We start from the raw sequence: 19,069 nt of genomic DNA, 5'->3' as shown, positions 1-19,069 counted from the left end.
CTTCAAACCAAAATCGATTCGATCTGATTTAATGAATCTGCAAATCAGATCATATCCATAAATTTTCTGATTGGATACAAATAATTATTACCCAAATAACATTCAAGACATTAATCAAAATCTTAAAAAAAAAAAAAGGATTGAACATGTTTTTACCCTTTTTTTTCAATATCTGCCTCCTCTAAAACCACTATCTCCTCTGCTTTTTCATCAGTCCAATCTGTTTTGGTTATTTCCTCCTTCCAACAACTTCTTATCTTAATCCATACTAAGTGTTACATACAAGTTCTCATCAGAATTTAGATTCAATTTGTTTGCAGCTCAATGAACACTAATTTGCCTTCGCGGAGCACTTGGAGACCCTTAGATCGCGCGGTAATAGTATAGGTTAAAACAATATTTAAGTAGCATTAGGTATAACACATTATTACCTATCAATATAAAATCCTTTTGTGATGCATATATAGGTATAACAAATCCATGTGCAACAAGATTAATCAAATATGGAACAACTATATATTTTTCTTTTAAAAAATGTCAAAGTAATTCACAATTTAATATGGAACGATTACAGTCAGTCCAGCTTATAATAATTTTTTAGAGCCAATAATATCAAGTAAAAAAAGAAAGAAAGTGATAATAAAAAAGAATAAATATGGAGGGAAAGGACAAATCACCCCCACATTCGTTGCTTTCCAAAAATACAAAGCATTTCGCACTAAACCACCCACCGACGCCATACATTTTACACACTGGATTTCAAATCCTCACCATACGATTCATTTCTCCACTGGGACCCACATTAATCACCGATCCACCATTCTCCACGTGGCACCATCCCAAATGAACGCGACTGAGAAAGGAAAATCACAATCACGGAAGAGAAACATAGTCCACATCACCGTAAACCGTACGCGACCGTATTGTAATAAACTAACCCCGCACCGCACCTTATCGCGCTCCCTTCTTTGTTCTTCAAACACAGTCACGGTAGCTCCACCTTCCACCTCTCTTTCTTACACACATTCTCTCTTTCTCTCTCTCCGCCGTAGATCTGAACTAAGCCACAGATATTACAGCTTTCGCGCCTTTTTTGACACGTTGACCGCCGTTCACCGCCGCAATAACTTAACCAGATCGACCGAACCCGAATTTCTCGGGTCCTAAAACGTGGATCTAGGAGAACGAGGTAAAACCCTGGAATCGAGCTCCAACGGCTATTACGGTTAGAAAAATCTGTTAATTCAAAATCCAATCCGGAACGCGATCCGTTACAAATCTTTCGCATCCCGCCAGGTGGCAGCAGCTCCGAGTCGGTGACTGACTCACTGAGTCAAAGCAGATCCGAACGAGAAAAGCGATGGCTCCCAGCACGATTCGGAAGGCAATTGGTGCGGTGAAGGACCAAACGAGCATAGGGATTGCGAAGGTTGCGAGCAACATGGCGCCGGACTTGGAGGTTGCGATCGTGAAAGCGACGAGCCATGACGACGATCCCGCCGGCGAGAAGTACATACGCGAGATCTTGAACCTCATGTCTTACTCCCGCGGATACGTCCACGCGTGTGTCACCGCCGTGTCGAAGCGATTGGGGAAGACGCGCGACTGGATCGTTGCTCTGAAAGCTCTCATGCTGGTTCACCGACTCATGAACGAGGGTCCACCGATGTTCCAAGAAGAGATACTCTACGCGACTAGGAGAGGAACCAGGCTCCTCAACATGTCTGATTTCAGGGACGAGGCTCACTCTAGCTCATGGGATCACTCTGCTTTTGTAAGAACTTATGCTATGTATCTTGATCAACGTCTCGAGTTGATGCTTTTTGATAGGAAGAGCAGTGGCGCTGCTGGTGGAGCTGGAAGTGCTGGCGCTGGCGGAAGCGGCAGTGGTGGCGGTTTTGATGATAGGTTTGGGGGTAGGGACAATTTCCGGTCCCCTCCGCCGCGGCCTTACGAGTATGAGTACGGCGGAGGTGAATTCAGGGGAGAAGGGTATGGTTATGGGAACGGAGGGATGAGGAGGACGAGGTCGTTTGGTGATGTGACTGAGAGGGAAAATGTTGGAAGGGTTGATAAGAGTATTGTTGCTGTGACTCCGTTGAGGGACATGAAGCCGGAGAGGATTTTCGGTAAGATGGGACATTTGCAGAGGTTGCTGGATCGGTTCTTGGCTTGTAGGCCTACCGGTTTGGCCAAGAACAGCAGGATGATCTTGATTGCGTTGTACCCTGTTGTGAAGGAGAGTTTTCAGCTCTATGCTGATATCTGTGAGGTTCTTGCTGTGCTTCTTGATAAGTTCTTTGATATGGAATACCCTGATTGTGTTAAGGCCTTTGATGCTTATGCCAGCGCGGCGAAGCAGATCGACGAGCTTATTGCGTTCTTCAACTGGTGTAAGGATACAGGTGTGGCGAGATCTTCTGAGTACCCAGAGGTTCAGAGGATTACTAGCAAGCTGTTGGAGACCCTGGAGGAGTTTGTTAGGGATAGGGCCAAGAGGCCTAAGAGTCCTGAGAGGAAAGAGGAATTGCCCCCACCACCTGCAAAAGAGGAGGAACCGGAGCCGGATATGAATGAGATCAAGGCACTGCCTCCACCGGAGGATTACACTCCGCCTCCACAGCCTGAGCCAGAGCCTAAGCCACAGCCACCACCGGTTACAGAGGACTTGGTGAATCTGAGAGATGATGCAGTCAGTGCTGATGATCAAGGTAACAGATTGGCTTTGGCACTCTTTGCCGGTGCTCCTGGTAGCAATGCTAATGGTTCTTGGCAAGCCTTCCCATCAAATGGACAGCCCGAAGTTACTTCGGCTTGGCAGACTCCAGCAGCTGAGGCCGGGAAGGCCGATTGGGAATTGGCGCTGGTAGAAACTGCTAGTAATTTATCAAGGCAGAAGCAGAATTTGGGTGGTGGTCTTGATCCCTTATTATTGAATGGTATGTATGATCAAGGAATGGTGAGGCAGCATGTGAGCACATCACAATTGAGTGGAGGAAGTGCAAGCAGTGTGGCATTGCCCGGACCCGGAAAAACCACCACACCTGTTTTGGCTCTCCCTGCCCCAGATGGGTCAGTGCAGCCGGTGAATCAGGATCCCTTCGCGGCATCATTGACTATTCCGCCACCTTCTTATGTGCAAATGGCGGATATGGAGAAGAAGCAGCATTTGCTTGTGCAGGAACAGGTTGTGTGGCAGCAGTATGCAAGGGATGGAATGCAAGGCCAATCTAGCTTGGCCAGACTAAACGGCAATGGTTACTATCCCGGAACTCCAATGCCTGCAGCAATGCCTTATGGAATGCCCCCAGTCAATGGAATGGGACCTCCCGCTGGGTATTATCACACTCCTTACTGATCAATACCCTCTTTTGTTCTTTTCATTGCATATCTATAGGTTGCTTCGTTTATTTTTTGTATTATGACATAGTGTTTTTTTTTTTTTTTTAAGTTTCTGTTAAATGTTGATGTTTCCATATTCTTGAGATATATAAGCTCTTTTAGTATGGTGGGGAACTGGGGATGTTGAGGGAGAGACTGAGTTGAAATTGAATATACAAAATTTCTTGTTAGGGGATTTTGTTGGTGGGAGAGATGTGTTTATGAGACTCAGTTATGATATCTCTGTGTCTTCTTTGTAATATTAGCAGTTTCTTCCTCCATTTTTGTACTTCCAAGTGATTCTTGCTGATCAGAGACAAACGCTTTTAACTACTGTAAATTTAATTAAACCCTTGTTCTGATTGATGATCTTGATTGGCTTTTTGTCAAATGATACTTCAATCTTGTTGGAACAGCCATGGCCACTTGTTCTTTAACTGTACTAATGCTAGTGTAGGGTATTCAGGATATGGTTGCTTGTAATATTAGCCACATGTTGTTTGGGTTAAGAGGTAAGTATCCAATTTGGTCATTTTTCGCTTTCCCATTACTTTTGGTTACCTAATATGACTAAATCATCATTAATCTTTCTACGGACTATAATTAGATGTCTAGTTACATCTCTCTCTCTCTCTCTCTCTCTCTCTCTCTCTCTCTCTCTCTCTCTCTCTTGGCATTCAAGTTACTTGTGTTTTTTGGTGTTAACATCTATATATACGGTTGTACCATACCCTTCAGTTCTTATTGCTAACACCTATTGGATTTGAATTTTGAAACTACTGTTATGGATATTTTTGGTAAAAATTCTCAGTGGGGGAGTAAAATCAGGTAACCAAAGTGCAACATGATAAATTAAGATAATCTAATTTTCTGCGCTGGTGTAGATCTAGTAAAGGAGAGGGTGAACTCTATTGGACTATCATTGCATGTTGTACCTAATGTAAAATATAGATTTTATTTTTGCTTTTTTGGACTTTGGAGACAAATGAAATTTTTCTGCTAGCCTGTAATCCGTGTAGGATGTGGTGGCATTTCTGTATTCATGGTGATTCAACATATTGGGTATAGTCCAACCTTTAGTTTCTGGAGACTAGTCAGACTTCTTATGTTATCTAATTCATGATTCAATAATAAGTAAGGGTTACATGTGATCTATTAATATTCAAAAATGTTATTAGTGTATATTAATTATTAATATATTTGTGTATAAATACATGTGTAGTTTAATTTATTTTTAATATATATTTATATTTTAATGTGTATTTTATATTGATATTTAATTTCAGTCACTGATTTTGATGTATATGGAATAATGTAATATGTAGATTAATATTTTACCTCTGAAAAAAACTATGGGCTCGAGAGAAATAGCTTTGAAAGCCTTGAAGGTATAAATATGGATTTACGAGCTAGGCTTATCGTGATTAACGAAAATATTTGGGGTCAATTATAAATCAAACTTTTAATTAGTATTAGCATTACCGGCAATTATCATTTGAGAGTCAACATGGTGAGTTTGTTTTTATAGAAGACGCTGGAATACGTCACAAAATCCTTTCGATAATTGATAAAACATTCATACCAATCTTTTAAATTGGCAGCTAAGGCATAGGTGTACTGCCAAATGTGGAATTGAAGGCTTATCCATCGACCATTTGAGAAAACGACTGACAGCTTCATTGTTCTAGTTGTAGTAAACAAAGTTATGGATTTGTCCCCCTCTCTGTTTTCTACTGACTTCAAATTCCCAATTAGATATCTCTTTGGTCACCTGCACAAGACTCTCATTGGATGAAACCAATCAAAATTATTTGGTCCACCCATAACCTAAATAGAATTATAATCTAATCACTTATAGAATATTATAATATAATTCACTGATTCACCTTACGTAGTAATTAATAAATTTTTTATTTCACTATATAAAGTTGACATGGCATTCTATGAAAGGTTTTGTTCCAAACAAGATTTTACATCAGCTTATAGCGAAAGATGTACAACTTATTTTATGAAAGTTTTACATTCATTTATTAGTGGAAGAATATATCTTATTTTATTGAAACACTTCTATTATGGTCTGAGTAACTAACTATTTTTCAATCACAAACTCCATTGGATTCCTCTATTTCTTTATTGAAACACCTTTATTATGGTCTGAGTAACTAACTATTTTTAAATGCATTGTTGTGATTGGCGTTGTTGCCAGTTGCCTAACACTATTGGATTAATATATTCACGCCCCCACTAGTGAAGGAACCAAGACGAATTTCTGCATAGAGAGTAAGATTTTATAAATTGAATGACATTACTTGTCACATTTTTGTGGGGTTGAGGCACAATTTTAAGAAGCAGTACTTCAACATGTTTCCCGAAAATTCATTCATAGCTTTCTTGATCCATGACCCCACCATTATTTTTCCATTCCCTTTACTTTACAGTTTACATTGATGACCCCAAAAATTAAATTCCAACGAGAATCTGCCACAATATACCCGATGGTCCATGCTTTCATGCTCATCGTGGTGTCTTTTCTATGTATTTTTCTTTTACAGAAAGAATAATGTGTACCTTTGTAAAATTTAGGATAAATTAGTTCCTTTTCTTAAGTTTTAAGTATATGTCTTGATTGCCGATCGTGAGTTATGGGTTTGTGGCTAATGCTGGTGGATTATTTAGCATTAAGTTTTTTCTGTGAAAAAAATATATACAAAAAAAAGATTTGCCACACTTTATTTAATTTGCAGCTAATACTGGCATGCCGGAATTTTTTTTACGCTTTTTATGTGGCCAATATTGACGAATTAATTAACAAGAGTTTTTTCGTGACAAATAAAAACATGTAAAAATAAAATAAAATGGCAAATTAATTATTAACATTTTTCAAGAGATGATAACTTAGTCTTAATTTTTTCGAAACATACTATGGTTGAGGGATAATTGCCTAAATTTAAAAAACATAAAAGAATAATTTATCATTTATTTTATTTAAAGACTAATTTATTTAATATTTTAAAATATGAAAAATTAAGTTATCACAAAAAGTTTTATCAGTGACTAATTTATCTTTACAAAATTATCAGGACCAATTTGTTGGAACATTGATTTATTTAGAGTATTTATACGGCTTTTTTACGTAAATACGCATGGAAATAACTTTTATTCCCAAAATGCACATGGATGAAAATGTTTCTGAAAATGCGCACTGCCAACTCACAAGAATCACCCACGAAATGGAAATGGGATACATATCAAGGGAGGTGTCCACGAAATGGGTTCTGGCCACTGACACAAACCATTTCACTTGTGGCAGGAACGAAATGGAGCATCTCACACATGGTGTCCACGAAATGCACCATTACACCCATAGCACACACGAAATGCACCAATTCACTGATGGCACACACGAAATGGCCCAACTCACATATGTCATCTATGAGTTGGGCATTTCATGGGAGGCACACACGAAATGGCCATCCTCAAGTGTGGCAGGCACGAAATGGGAGGGGAGTCAAAGCAGCAAGTCTCAGTGTTGCAGTTCCCGTACGAGCATGCATTGGGTGAAAGTGAGGCAATTTATTGTTGTGTTGTGAGTGTGAAGCGTATATAAGGAGGTGATGGGAGGGGAGGGGACCAAACCAAAGGTAAAAAAGAGAAGTGAAGAAGAGGGTTGCAGGAGAAAATTTAATTTGTTGCTTGGGTGAAAAAAAAAAAAAGAGAAGTGGAGTAGTAATTTTATTATTAAAAAAATGAGTGGAAGTGGAATTAATGTGGAAGAAAACCTTAATAGGTTGGATGAATTTCACATTTCTGCTCATTTACATGTTAAGGTGAGTTTATTTTTTTTAAATAAAAAAAATAAATTTAGTTAATAATTTAAAAAAATTGTTGTAAACTATATAATTGTGTTTTGATCTATTTCAATTTCAGCCGGCACGTGTGTTGACTCTGCATGACACGCTGGTCGATGTTTTCTCTGTAGACGAAGCAGATCTGAGTATGGAGATTAGGAGGCAGATGCTTGAGCCGTATCTAAGAAGAGCCGGCTTCTATTATGCGTCTCTGATAAAGCGTTTTGAGTACGACAACCCAATGATGCTCTTGTGGAGAGATGACGTCCGGAGACCCATACATTCCACCTCCCATGGGGTGAGTGTACTATCACTTTGGAGGATGTTGCCATGCAGGTGGGGTTACCAATCGACGGTGAGCCGGTGAGCGGCACTCTAAGGTCATGGAGTAAGTTCCACCAGAGGAATATTTGGCAATGGTGTGAGGAACTCTTTGGAGAAGTTCCTGATGGACATGTTAGGACCACAAAATATAACATAAAACTTAAGTGGCTCAGGAGTATACTACAACAGATGCCTCTTGACTCTCCCGAGGAGGCCCTTGTACGGTATGCACGTTGTTACATTATGTATTTATTGGGTGGTGTTTTACTTCCTGATAAAGCGAACAACACGGTTCACGTACATTATCTTCCTCTCTTGGCAAACTATGAAGCTATTAGTACATATAGTTGGGATAGTGCCGTGCTCTGTTGGTTGTATAGAGGCATGTGCCTAGCGACTGATTATAACGTCGAGGGAATGTCTGGTTATCATACACTGTTGATGTCTTGGATATACTTCAGGCTTCCTTTTTGGGCACCGGACGTGACGAGCCCATACACGTTTCCGTTAGCAACAACGAGCCCATTAAAGGACGGACTACGAGCCCTACCTATCTCCAAAAATGGAATGCCTTCACCAGCACCTGTATTTCGCATTTTCTCCACGTTATTCGAACTAGATGAGCTGCCCCTGACATCTTAGAGCTTCACGCAGTGTTCCATCGAATAGATGCTTCCGATGTTACGATGATACGAAAACATCATCGACACGTGCTGGTCAGATTTAATATGCATTTTCTGATATGTAAACGAACTTGCTACAGCAACGGGCATCCTGTAAATGAGCGTGCTGATTTTCTTTTTTCCAATCAGCGCAGCATTCATCAGAATCATATTTTTTAGTTGTTGCAGACACGACTGTGGAGAAATCATTATCCAAAGTGGGTCGTCACACATAAAGGTCACTCCCTCAGCTGTATACGAAATTTCACCATTGGGATATATGACCACATAAATATGTTCAGATGCCATTATGACACCCAAAAATTAGTGAAAGTAGCTCTTGTGAGAGTGAAATTTTCGGAGAAGAAGGAAGGGTAGAAGAAGTGAGAATTAGAAATGTGGCTTTACTTCTGCTTGCGAAGGGTTTTTATAGCCTAGCCGTTGTTCCAATTCGTGTACAGTACGCACAACATTGTGACATTTCGTGTGCGGTACAAGAGACATGGAGTCTGACCTCATCCGTATACCCATTTCGCGCTTGCCTGCCCAGAGTTCTTTCTTTCATTTCGCTGCTGCACTCATAGAAATGGGATAGCCATTTCGTGGGTGGTTGCCATGACATGGGATGCCCATTTTGTGGGCACCTTGATTGAAATGAAGTTCATATCCATTTCGCTGGTAGAGGCCAAGAAATGGCAATGTGCATTTTTAGAAAGATTTTCATCCATACGTATTTTGGGAATTAATTTTTTTTAGATGTGCATTTAGGTAAAAAAAAAAAAACCGTATTTATACCCCTGATATAACAATATGGCATTAAATTCTATTTGAATAATTTTTAGCTTAATTCGGTAAAATTTTAATATTCTAAAATTAATTTATTAAAATTAATTTTTTAAAGATAATTTTTCAAAATTTGTAATAACAATAAAAATATTTTTATGTATATTAAAAATTAGACATTAAATCAGTAATTATATATTTATATATATTAATTCATATATTTTTTAATTAAATAATTAATTACCAAAACAATCAAATCTACTATAGTAAGTTAGTAACAGAATAATTATGTATGTAATAAAGCGGATACATACGTTCTTTACTCATAAAACATTTGGTTGAATTTGATTATTAAAAATACTTGATCACATAACATTTTTAAATACCGATTCAATTTCTATTATTTATCCATTTAAGGATGAATTTGATTTTAGAATAAAATGAAACAGAATTTCATTATATTCCAAACACATACACCTTTAATTTCCATTCGCTCCTTCGCCAAAATATTGAATTTAATTTTAATATATTGATAATGTATAAACATTTTATAGTGTTATTTAATCAAATTTATTTTGATTGTGATTGTTCTATATAGTACATTTAAAGATTTATGCTCCTTATCTAACAATGTAGCCTTAAATTCTATTTGAATAATTTTTAGCGTAATTTGGTAAAATTTTAATGTTTTAAAAGTATTAAAGTTAATTTTTTAGAAGCTGAATTTATTCTAGATAGAATTGGGTTGAATCTTAGAGAATTGGTGTTTATAATTTTTGTGAAATATAGTGAAATTTTTTTTATTGTTGTGAAAGAAATTAGATGTAGGTCACGTTATACATAATGATTAAACCAAGATACATGGTTATGTAATTTTTTTTTGTGTACTCCTTCTGTTTTATTTGATTAATTAAAAAATAAAATTAAAGTATCTCCTGTTTTGTATATTTCTTAAAAATTATAACTATCTAAAAGCAAAGAATTATTCTATTTCTGAATGCATCGTAAAGAGGCAAAATAAAATTATCTCTTCTAAATTTTAATTTAACAAACATATCAGCAACTAAATTTTAATTTTAGTAAAAAAAAAAAGCAAAAAAATTTAAAAAATAGGCCATAATTCAAACTCCTCTTCCCTACTAGTCCATTCTCAAACTTTTATTTTTATATATTAGTTTATATATTTTCTAATTAAATAATTAACTACTAAAATAATCAAGTATCTGGTATATAGTAAAATAATCAAATATGTAATAGATAAATAATAAAATTTGTTTTTAGTAATGTAATAAAAGTTTTTTATAAGATACTAAATATATATTTCTATATGCAATAAATAAAAATTGACGTTCAATCAACAAGTATAAATTACAAAAATTGTATTTGATAACATTACTTTTAATATTTAAAAATAATTTTAATAAACCATAAAAATAAATATAAATATTTAATATATAAAAGACTATATTAACTTTTTAATTTTAAAAAGTATAAATTAATTTTAAAAATATCTTTACAAATATCTTTAAAAATATTTTTATCTTTTTAAAACTAAAAACAAAAGCACATCATTTTTTCTTTCTAAATATAAGTTAAAACATTTTGTATTTTCTAAAATCCCAAACACTTTCCTTTTAAAAGTCTTCATGCGAGCGGGCCTTCTTCATGAAAGTGGGCCTTCATCTGACATCATTACCACTAAAAATAATAAATCCTCTTATGAACTCGAATGAGTATTATATTGTCACACTCCATTATTAGGAGTGTCCGCGAATCGGATCGGATTGGATATGGCCGAAAATTCAATTCGATCCGCACAATTTTCATTGGATCGGATCGGATATGATATTTGCGTTTTTTAGTGCCGGATCCGATCCAATCCGCAAATGTGCGGATCGGATCGGATATATCCGCATGATTAAACCTTTTTTTTAATCATATTTCTATATAAAAAAATTTAATAAAAATATTTTTTTCATACTTTTAAACTTATTTATTCTTAAAATATTTTTAATCAAACTCTTTCTAAATAACAAAATAAAATAATACAATATATAAATAATAATTACTAATTAAAACATACAAACAAAAAAATATAATACCAAACATATATATATTTATTTATTTTTTAATTATTATTGTGCGGATCTGCGGATCCGCAGATCGAATACGCGGATATAGAGCAGATATCCGCGATCCGATCCGATCAATTTGCGGATCGGATCATATCTTCAATTTTCGGATCGAGTGCGGATATTTACCACGGATCTGCGAATACGATCCGATTCATGAACACCCCTATCCATTATAGGTTATAAGTTATAACTTTTATAGACCAAACAAAAAAACTGTATATACTTTAGGAAAATGTCCAGGAATTCTAATAATGTTGATGTTTTAGATTTTCAGTCATTTTAATCGTTGATTTTAATCATAAAATATACCTATAATTAAAATTAGCAACTAAAAATAATAAAACACCAATATTTTAAAAACTCTGAAACCCTTCTTATGTTTTAATCTTTGTTCTGAAAATCGAATCAGACCGGCCGGTTCGACCGGATTAATCGGGAACCGGTCAGTTAACCGGTCCGGTCAACGTCTAAAATCGGCCTGCAAAAAATCGGTGAAAAAACCGGCCGAACCGGTGATTAATTGGTGAACCGAACGAACCGACCAGTTTTTTTGAAATTCGGTTCTCCCCTTAAACACCAAACGGCGTCGTTTTGGTTTAATTAAAAAAAAAAAGAATACGCGTAGCTCAAATGCCTCCAATCCCTTCTCCCTTCTCTCACTCTCAATGTCACCAACACCAAAATCAAAATCCCTAATTCAAAGGTTCTCTGGAGAGCAGCAGAAGAATGAGGCTTGTCGGAGCACAGCAGCGGCGGAGGAAGGAGGCGGTGGAGCTGTGGTTGATGTGCATGGCTTACCGAGCTTTTCTGCTTCTCTCTTCTCTCTTCTCTCTCACTCTCAGTCTCACCAAAATGGCAAAATCCCCCAATCTATGTCGTTCTTAGTCTCAGATGCTGCCAGTCTTCTCTGTCGTCCCCGTCGTCGGCCGCCTCTTTCTCGTCGTCAAAAACGCCTGTCTCCGAGACATCTCTCCTCTGTCTGTGTCGAGAACCTCTCTGTCTGAAGTGCGAACGTACCTGTGCCGTCGTGGGCTCTTCGCCGTTGCCCATGAGTTCTTCAATTTTCATCGTCCCTCAACATCTTCGTGGTCTTGTTTATTTTTACTTATTTGTTTCCTCTGTTGTGTTTGTTAATTTTATTTATTCTGATTTCTGAGTTGCTTCACTTGTTTGTTGCTGATTTGTTTGATTCTCAGTTGATGGTATTATGATGGATTGCTTCACTATATTGTTTATGTTGAATTTTTTTTATTTTTGTTTTTTTCAATTAATTTTTTATTCAGTGAAAAATTTAGGGCAGATTTGAGTTTATAACTTCAGATGCAAAGTATTTGTTTTGAGTTTTTCTACTTTTCAATTTTTTTTATTTTGTTAATTATATGAATTAATCATTTTGTAATTCTGAATTTTACCGAATATAAAATTTTGATAAAAGTTCAATTTTGGGACTCTGGTTTTTTAATAACTTCATTGCCGTATCATCTAAATTTATCAAGTTTGAATTTTATCTAATTTTGGTGCATTTTATGTGCTTGATTTTTGTTATATTGTGTTGGTGGTGAAAGTATCTGATTTTTGTTATATTGTGTTGGTGGTGAAAGTATTTGAAAGGGATGCTTCTGAACCTGCCAGGAGGATGTCCCTCATGCATCTCCACCTAAAAGATTGTAGAGAGAATGGTGAATGTGAAGATGGGAATGGAATGGCTCTTGATGAACCGTGCAACACAGCAGAGGAGCAGGTCAAGAGCAATAAAGAATGCAACAAGGCAGGGGAGTCAATGAGTAATGCAGATGGAAAAGTTCACAGAGAACTGAAACCACTAAGAGCTCAAGAGGTTATAGTTTGTTTTTTTAAGTTTGTGTTCCATTTGCAAAATTCATTTGGTATAGGCATCATCATTGTACATTTAATAGCTATTGGATAATTTCCTCTTCAATGCATTAAGGAACTCGTATTGTGTTTCATGTGCTTATATACTAAATTTTTAATAATTTTATTTAATGTTTAATTAAACCGGTTAAATTCTAGTTAAATTCCGGTTGAACCAGTAAACCAGTAAACCAATCACTTCACCGATTTATTGACCAGTCCGGTTCTCACAACCTTGGTTTTAATACAGTGCATATTGAGGTCTCACACATAATAACATCAAAGGAACCATTCCAATTCTCAGCACTGATGGATTCAATGCCGAGTCAAATTTTTAGACCTTTTATTGTAACAGGATAGAATAAAGATTTAATTACTATATTGGTTCTTATAATTTTGGAAAATTTTTAAGTAGGTCTTTACACTAATTTTTTTAATTAGATCTCTTTTAACAGTAATTAGTTTAATTAAATAGGGATCTAACTAAAAAAAAAAGAATTGGTGCATGGACTCAAGTAAAAAAAAGTATAGAGATCCAATTAAAAAAAAATTGACACAAGTAAGGATTCAATTAAAAAGAAAAAAAAATATAAAGACCTAATTAAAAATTCCGCAAAATTATAGGGACTAACAAAGTAATTAAATATAATTTATATCTATAATATTTGAAGTTAATTTTATATAACAATAGTATAAAAAATTTATAAATACATTCAATGAGATTAATTAAACTAACTATTTTCTTATTTAAAAGATTAAATGCGATATGCTATTAATGAATAAATCTAAATTTATAACTATTAAAAGTTTTATATTTAAAGCTTGAAAGTTTATCTTTGACGTTTGAAAAATTTTAATATTACAATTAATGTCTACAAATTTTTAATTCTACTTTGAATGTTAATGAAACATCATAGAATTATAAATTTTTGAAGATATTAGATATAAAATAAGAACTTTTCAAATGTAATAGATAATGTAAAAAAATTATAAAATATTAGATGTAAAAAATAAAATGATAAAAAAGGTGCGTTTCACCCTTTTTAATCTTAATAACTAATCCTTAAAGATAATGCGATCTGCTATAGCCATCAAACTTTGCAACGCGTCTGGAGAAAATTTTCTTGCAAACAAAAAAGGATCCTGACGGGTGCCATCATCTTGGTCACCATACTTGGGCCTATCCTTCCTCAAGGCCCAAATCAACTGAGGCCCAACCTCATCCTTTTGATATACTCGAGGGTGTCCATCCATACTTCTAGTCCAATCCACGTGGGTGAGCGTGGCATGCACGCACCCCTCTCTGTCCAACATATTCATAAGGGTAGGAAAGTAATTCTCTTCTGGGAAACACATCAACAAATGCAAGCATGGGAGTTTGAATTTTGACCAAATCTTCGTATCCGCCATGACCAGCATTGCATGCTTACGTGTCAATGACCAAAATTGAGACCCAGCTCGAAAATCCTCGTACCTTACTTCCGGGAGCATCACATGTGGCCTATGCGTCGACCATCGGTAAAACGAGGCTAAACCTTGTGGAGCTATCTCGATGAAGCTTTTGTTTGAGTTTGCAAGCGCGTGGTATGTGAAGTGAAAAGAGTGTAGAGGAATGCATGAACCTGAGAGAAGTATGAACATGTAATTGTCACGATCATCCACAAGGGCACTCGCAAGTAACCTACGCGCTGCTGCAGCGAGTGCAGGAGAGTGTCTAGCAGTATGTTTGGAAAAGATCAGGCGATCATGAAAAACACTCGAGTAGGGTGGCTTCCACTTGAACATGGTGGGATCCACGTGGACGTAAATGGTGAAGCGTGTTTTTGGGGCGTTGTTAAAGAATGATTCCCATAAAGGTGCAAATGGGAGGGTTGATGTTGTGAGGAACATAAAAGCTAGTTTCTTAGAATTAGTAGATGAAGAGTTTTGTTTGGCGCGTGAAGCCACTCGAAGCATCTCTTTTTCCATTTCATCGTTTTCGTCGTCTTTGTACTCTGTTAATTGAAGTGTGTTCGTGTTTGGTAAGCTATGAATGACACAGTTATTGCTGAAGTTTTTGGTGGTGATAGTGAATACAATGACTGAAAGTAGACACAGTAGCAGGGCACTTAAAAGACATCTCAGTGTCTTTGATGATAGCATTTTTAGGATTTTAAGTTTTAATACTCGTGAATTACTTTTGCTTTTGTTAATTGAGGGAGACATTTGAAGTTGGGAGTATTAAGCCTATGACACCGAGGGAGGGATGAAATGGAAGATATATATATAGGAAGATTAAGGGCAATAATTTTTATGATTTGCAATTATTAAATAATTATTAATAATATTTTTAATGGTATGAAATTTTATTCAATAATATAAAATTATTCACTTTTTTTTTATTAATTAGATACTAATTAAAATTTAATAAAATTATTAGTTTCTAGACTTTTTCTATATATATAGTTGGAAAGTGTTGATGGTCAAATTAATAAGCTTCGTAAGTATAAATGTAAATGTAAAGCTATTTAAAAAAAAAAAACACACATAAATGCAAAGTTACTTAATTAATATAAGTCAAATTTTCCCATTGATATTATTGATGTCAATATGTCGTGAGAATACATCTTTGACCTTTATTTTTATTTCTACCATTTTATTACATTTGGATATTTTTCTATAGTATTATTTTGTCACACGCTCGTAACTTTGGCAATCCAAAAAATAAAATACTATCTATACTTTGTGTTTATTTAGGTGTTATTAAGTTGATAAAAAAAATTATTTATAAAAAAATATATTTTTTATTTTTTAATATGTTTGATTTTTTAATAATAAAAATACAAATATTAAAAAAATAAAAATATATTTTTTAAAAAATTATAATTTATATTTTTTTTCAAAAAATCTTTTTTTAAAATATTTTTTACATAATAAATATACAAAAAATATTTTTATATTATTATATCTAAACATAACTAATATTCAAACATAAAATTACTTTATTTTTTTAAAACAATAACTAAAAAATAATTTTTTTTAAGAAAAATTTATCCAAACACAATTTTTTTTATACATTATATAATGGCCTCATGCATAAAAACAGCACAAAAAGAACCATTCTAATTAATCATCGGCACTATAACGAATTTATTGTCCACTCAAATTCTTTAGACCTTTTATTGTAACAAGTTAGGAAAAAACGCACTTTATACCTTTAATATTTGCATTTAATTTATATAAGTAACTATAATATAAAAACATTTATATATAAATCTAATTGCATATCATTATATCAATCAAAATAATTATTTTTATCACCATTATATTAATTAGTGTATTAATAGGCACAACATGTGTTTATTAATAATCCATTTTTTTACATAAATCTGTAATAACAATAAATTTAAACTTAGTCAATATATTAGTAACAAAATATTTTATTTTATAAATTATATATAATAAAAAATATTTTAAAAAAATAATTTAAAAATTAAATTACTTCTATATATCATCTTTATAAAACAGAAAATAAAAAATAAAAAATACTCATCTAAAAATTAAATATGACTGAATGACCATAAAAATAGCGAATTAAAACAAATCTTATAATATTTATTAAAAGTTTTATATTTACTCATTCTATATTTCTTAAATATACTAATAAAATAAAAAATATAAAATTAAGTCTATATTAAAATTAAAGGTAACAAAATCATAATAAAATTTATGTTAAAATTACAAATAACATCATTATCAATTCATCATTGATGGTTTCAGTGGCTAAGAGAAGGGGGGATTGAATCTTAGCCCCCTTTTTAAGCTAACACTTGCTGTCCTTCAGAAGAGACTTTTCTGTTTCTTGCTCGTCACTGGATACGAGCAACTCAGTTTTGTCTCGTCCCTTGCCACGAGACTTTTTGTTTTGTCTCGTCACTTGGCACGAGATAATCCTAGCTTTTGCTCGTGTGTGGTAGACAACAGAAATGGAGTAGAAAGAGAAAGAACTTGCACCCAGATATATCCTGGTTCGGTTGCTAAGTGCAGTGCAACCTACATCCAGTCTCCATCACAAACATGATGGAATTTCACTATAATCAACCAGATTACAACTTGTAAAGTGCTAACCCAACTTACAAGGGGATTCCAACAGAATCATGATACACAACATAGATGAACAAAGGACCTCTAAGACATCTATGGCTTTTTCTCTTAATTTTGCACTCTCTGCCTTTTTCCGCTCTATGGCTTTTTCATTACAAACCTCACTTGTTTGCCTTTTACCAAGAGACTCAAGACATGACAAAATTAAACAGAAAAATTACAAAACAGAATACATTGAAGGAGAAGAGAAATCTGTTAGCTCAGGTAGCTCTGAGAACTCTGTGCCTTGCACTCTCAAATTTTCTCCCTTTCACTCCTTGCTTCAAACAGTGGTTGTTTCCCCTTTTTAAAGAAACAGGAAAGCCTCCACACTTGAAGCCAAAAACCGAACCAACTTTCTTCCTCCTTCAACAAACACAGAACCGGTTCGGCCACTCAGAGAGAGAAGAGATAACCATGCATTAACCAACATGCAATTACCTCTAGTCCTTTCTTGATCATCAACCTTCATCAATCCGGGCTCTCCATCCTTGGCTTCCTCTCCAAGATGGATTTCTGGCCCTTGATGCCTCATGATGATGATGATGATGACTTCATCTGCTTCAATCCCTGCCTTCAACCATCACTTCGCCACTCTAGCTACTCCCTGTGGTGGTTGAGCAGAATCAAAGACAAGCCATGCTTCAAGAATCTCCTCTAGCTGGCCGAATCTTCTTCTTCCATTTTTGAGCATGAAAGGCTCAAGATAGCTTCACCAAATCTAACCACATTTGGTAAGCATCTTAGCCACAGCTCATCTTTCTTTTGGTATGTTTTCTTGCCATCATTTGCTTGATGGTCTTGATGCATGCTACTCTTTCCTTTTCTTCGTTGAAGAGCACGGCGTCCATGGTTCACTGGACAAGGACCAAAGAGAAAAGAAGAAAGAGATGAGAGAGAAATAAAGAAGCTGAAAGAAAAGCAATACAAAGTGTTTGATCAAATTAATTAGGCATAGCTTGCTTTTACTTCCCTATTGAGTGGTGTGTAAGTCATAATAACCATCAATCACATCAGCTGAATTTTTCTCTCTCATGTTCCCCATGCATTAATTAACAATGTAATAGATTTTGAAATCCATCACATGGTTAACACCTTGGTTCCGTTGGAAGCACTTGGCTTTCATTTTTCCTTTTGTTTCGGACCAAGAATGGAAACATTCATCCTTTGTGAGACTTGGGCTTGTAATATTAAAATAAAAAGCTGGCCCAATTAATAAGCATTTGCTTTCCTGATATAATTGTGTAGCGGATCAAGCTTAGGAAGCAAACAAGAAAGCATTTGTTTGGGCTTGCAACATTAACATTTATTCTGGCCCAATTATAACTAGCTTTTAAACACAAAGCTGAATTAATAATGCAACAGTTGGGCTTTGTTAATTTTCTTTTGTTTCGGCCCAACAAAAATCTGCACAACAAAATTATTTAATCAGCACATTAATCAAAATTAGCTTAATAATTTTGCTGTTAATAATGTTTGATCATCATCAATTTGGTTTAGAGTTTTCCAAACTCATCAATCTCCCCCTTGATGACAAACATTATTAAAATTGAAATGGAAAGAAATTAAAAGATTGAGTAAGGAATACTCCCTTTGATTTTAAATTTCTCCCCCTTTCAAAATGTCACAAGGCTCCCCCTTAATATATGCTATTTTACCAAGGGAAGCATAAACCTGTAACATTTAAATCAAGCTTCAAGTAACAATGTTATTTAGCAAATTTTATAATGCTAAATTGCTTGATTTATGAGCAGTTTTAATTGATAATCAAAACTCATTTGATATCATAAACTGATTTACTGCTCAAACCAAAATCCAAATATTTTTCAAATATTTTCCTATCAGAGCAAAACAACAAAATGAAGGATATTTGAATACAAAAACAAGGCAGTCTTGATATGTTACACAATTAAAGGAACTGCCAAAAATAATTTTTAAACCA

At 34.7% G+C, this 19,069-nt stretch overlaps 2 protein-coding genes across 2 annotated transcripts; one reads left to right on the top strand and one right to left on the bottom strand.

The window, feature by feature from the left end:
* The first annotated feature begins 948 nt into the window (after positions 1-948).
* LOC130944239 (putative clathrin assembly protein At2g25430) lies at positions 949-3,796 on the top strand. The gene has a single exon (XM_057872459.1). It carries the CDS (start codon positions 1,361-1,363, stop codon positions 3,356-3,358), a length of 1,998 nt encoding a protein of 665 aa, XP_057728442.1. The 5' UTR covers positions 949-1,360; the 3' UTR covers positions 3,359-3,796.
* A 10,265-nt stretch (positions 3,797-14,061) lies between these two features.
* Positions 14,062-15,147, bottom strand: LOC130946124 (glycosyltransferase BC10-like). Its single transcript, XM_057874805.1, has one exon. The coding sequence runs from the start codon at positions 15,145-15,147 to the stop codon at positions 14,062-14,064; it is 1,086 nt and encodes a 361-aa protein (XP_057730788.1).
* Between the last annotated feature and the right edge of the window lie 3,922 nt (positions 15,148-19,069).

The sequence above is a fragment of the Arachis stenosperma genome, chromosome 8 (genome assembly GCF_014773155.1).
Source record: "Arachis stenosperma cultivar V10309 chromosome 8, arast.V10309.gnm1.PFL2, whole genome shotgun sequence".
In the NCBI taxonomy this organism is placed as follows: domain Eukaryota; kingdom Viridiplantae; phylum Streptophyta; class Magnoliopsida; order Fabales; family Fabaceae; genus Arachis; species Arachis stenosperma.
Note: the sequence above shows the minus strand (reverse complement) of the source record. Positions and strands in the feature narration are given on the sequence as shown.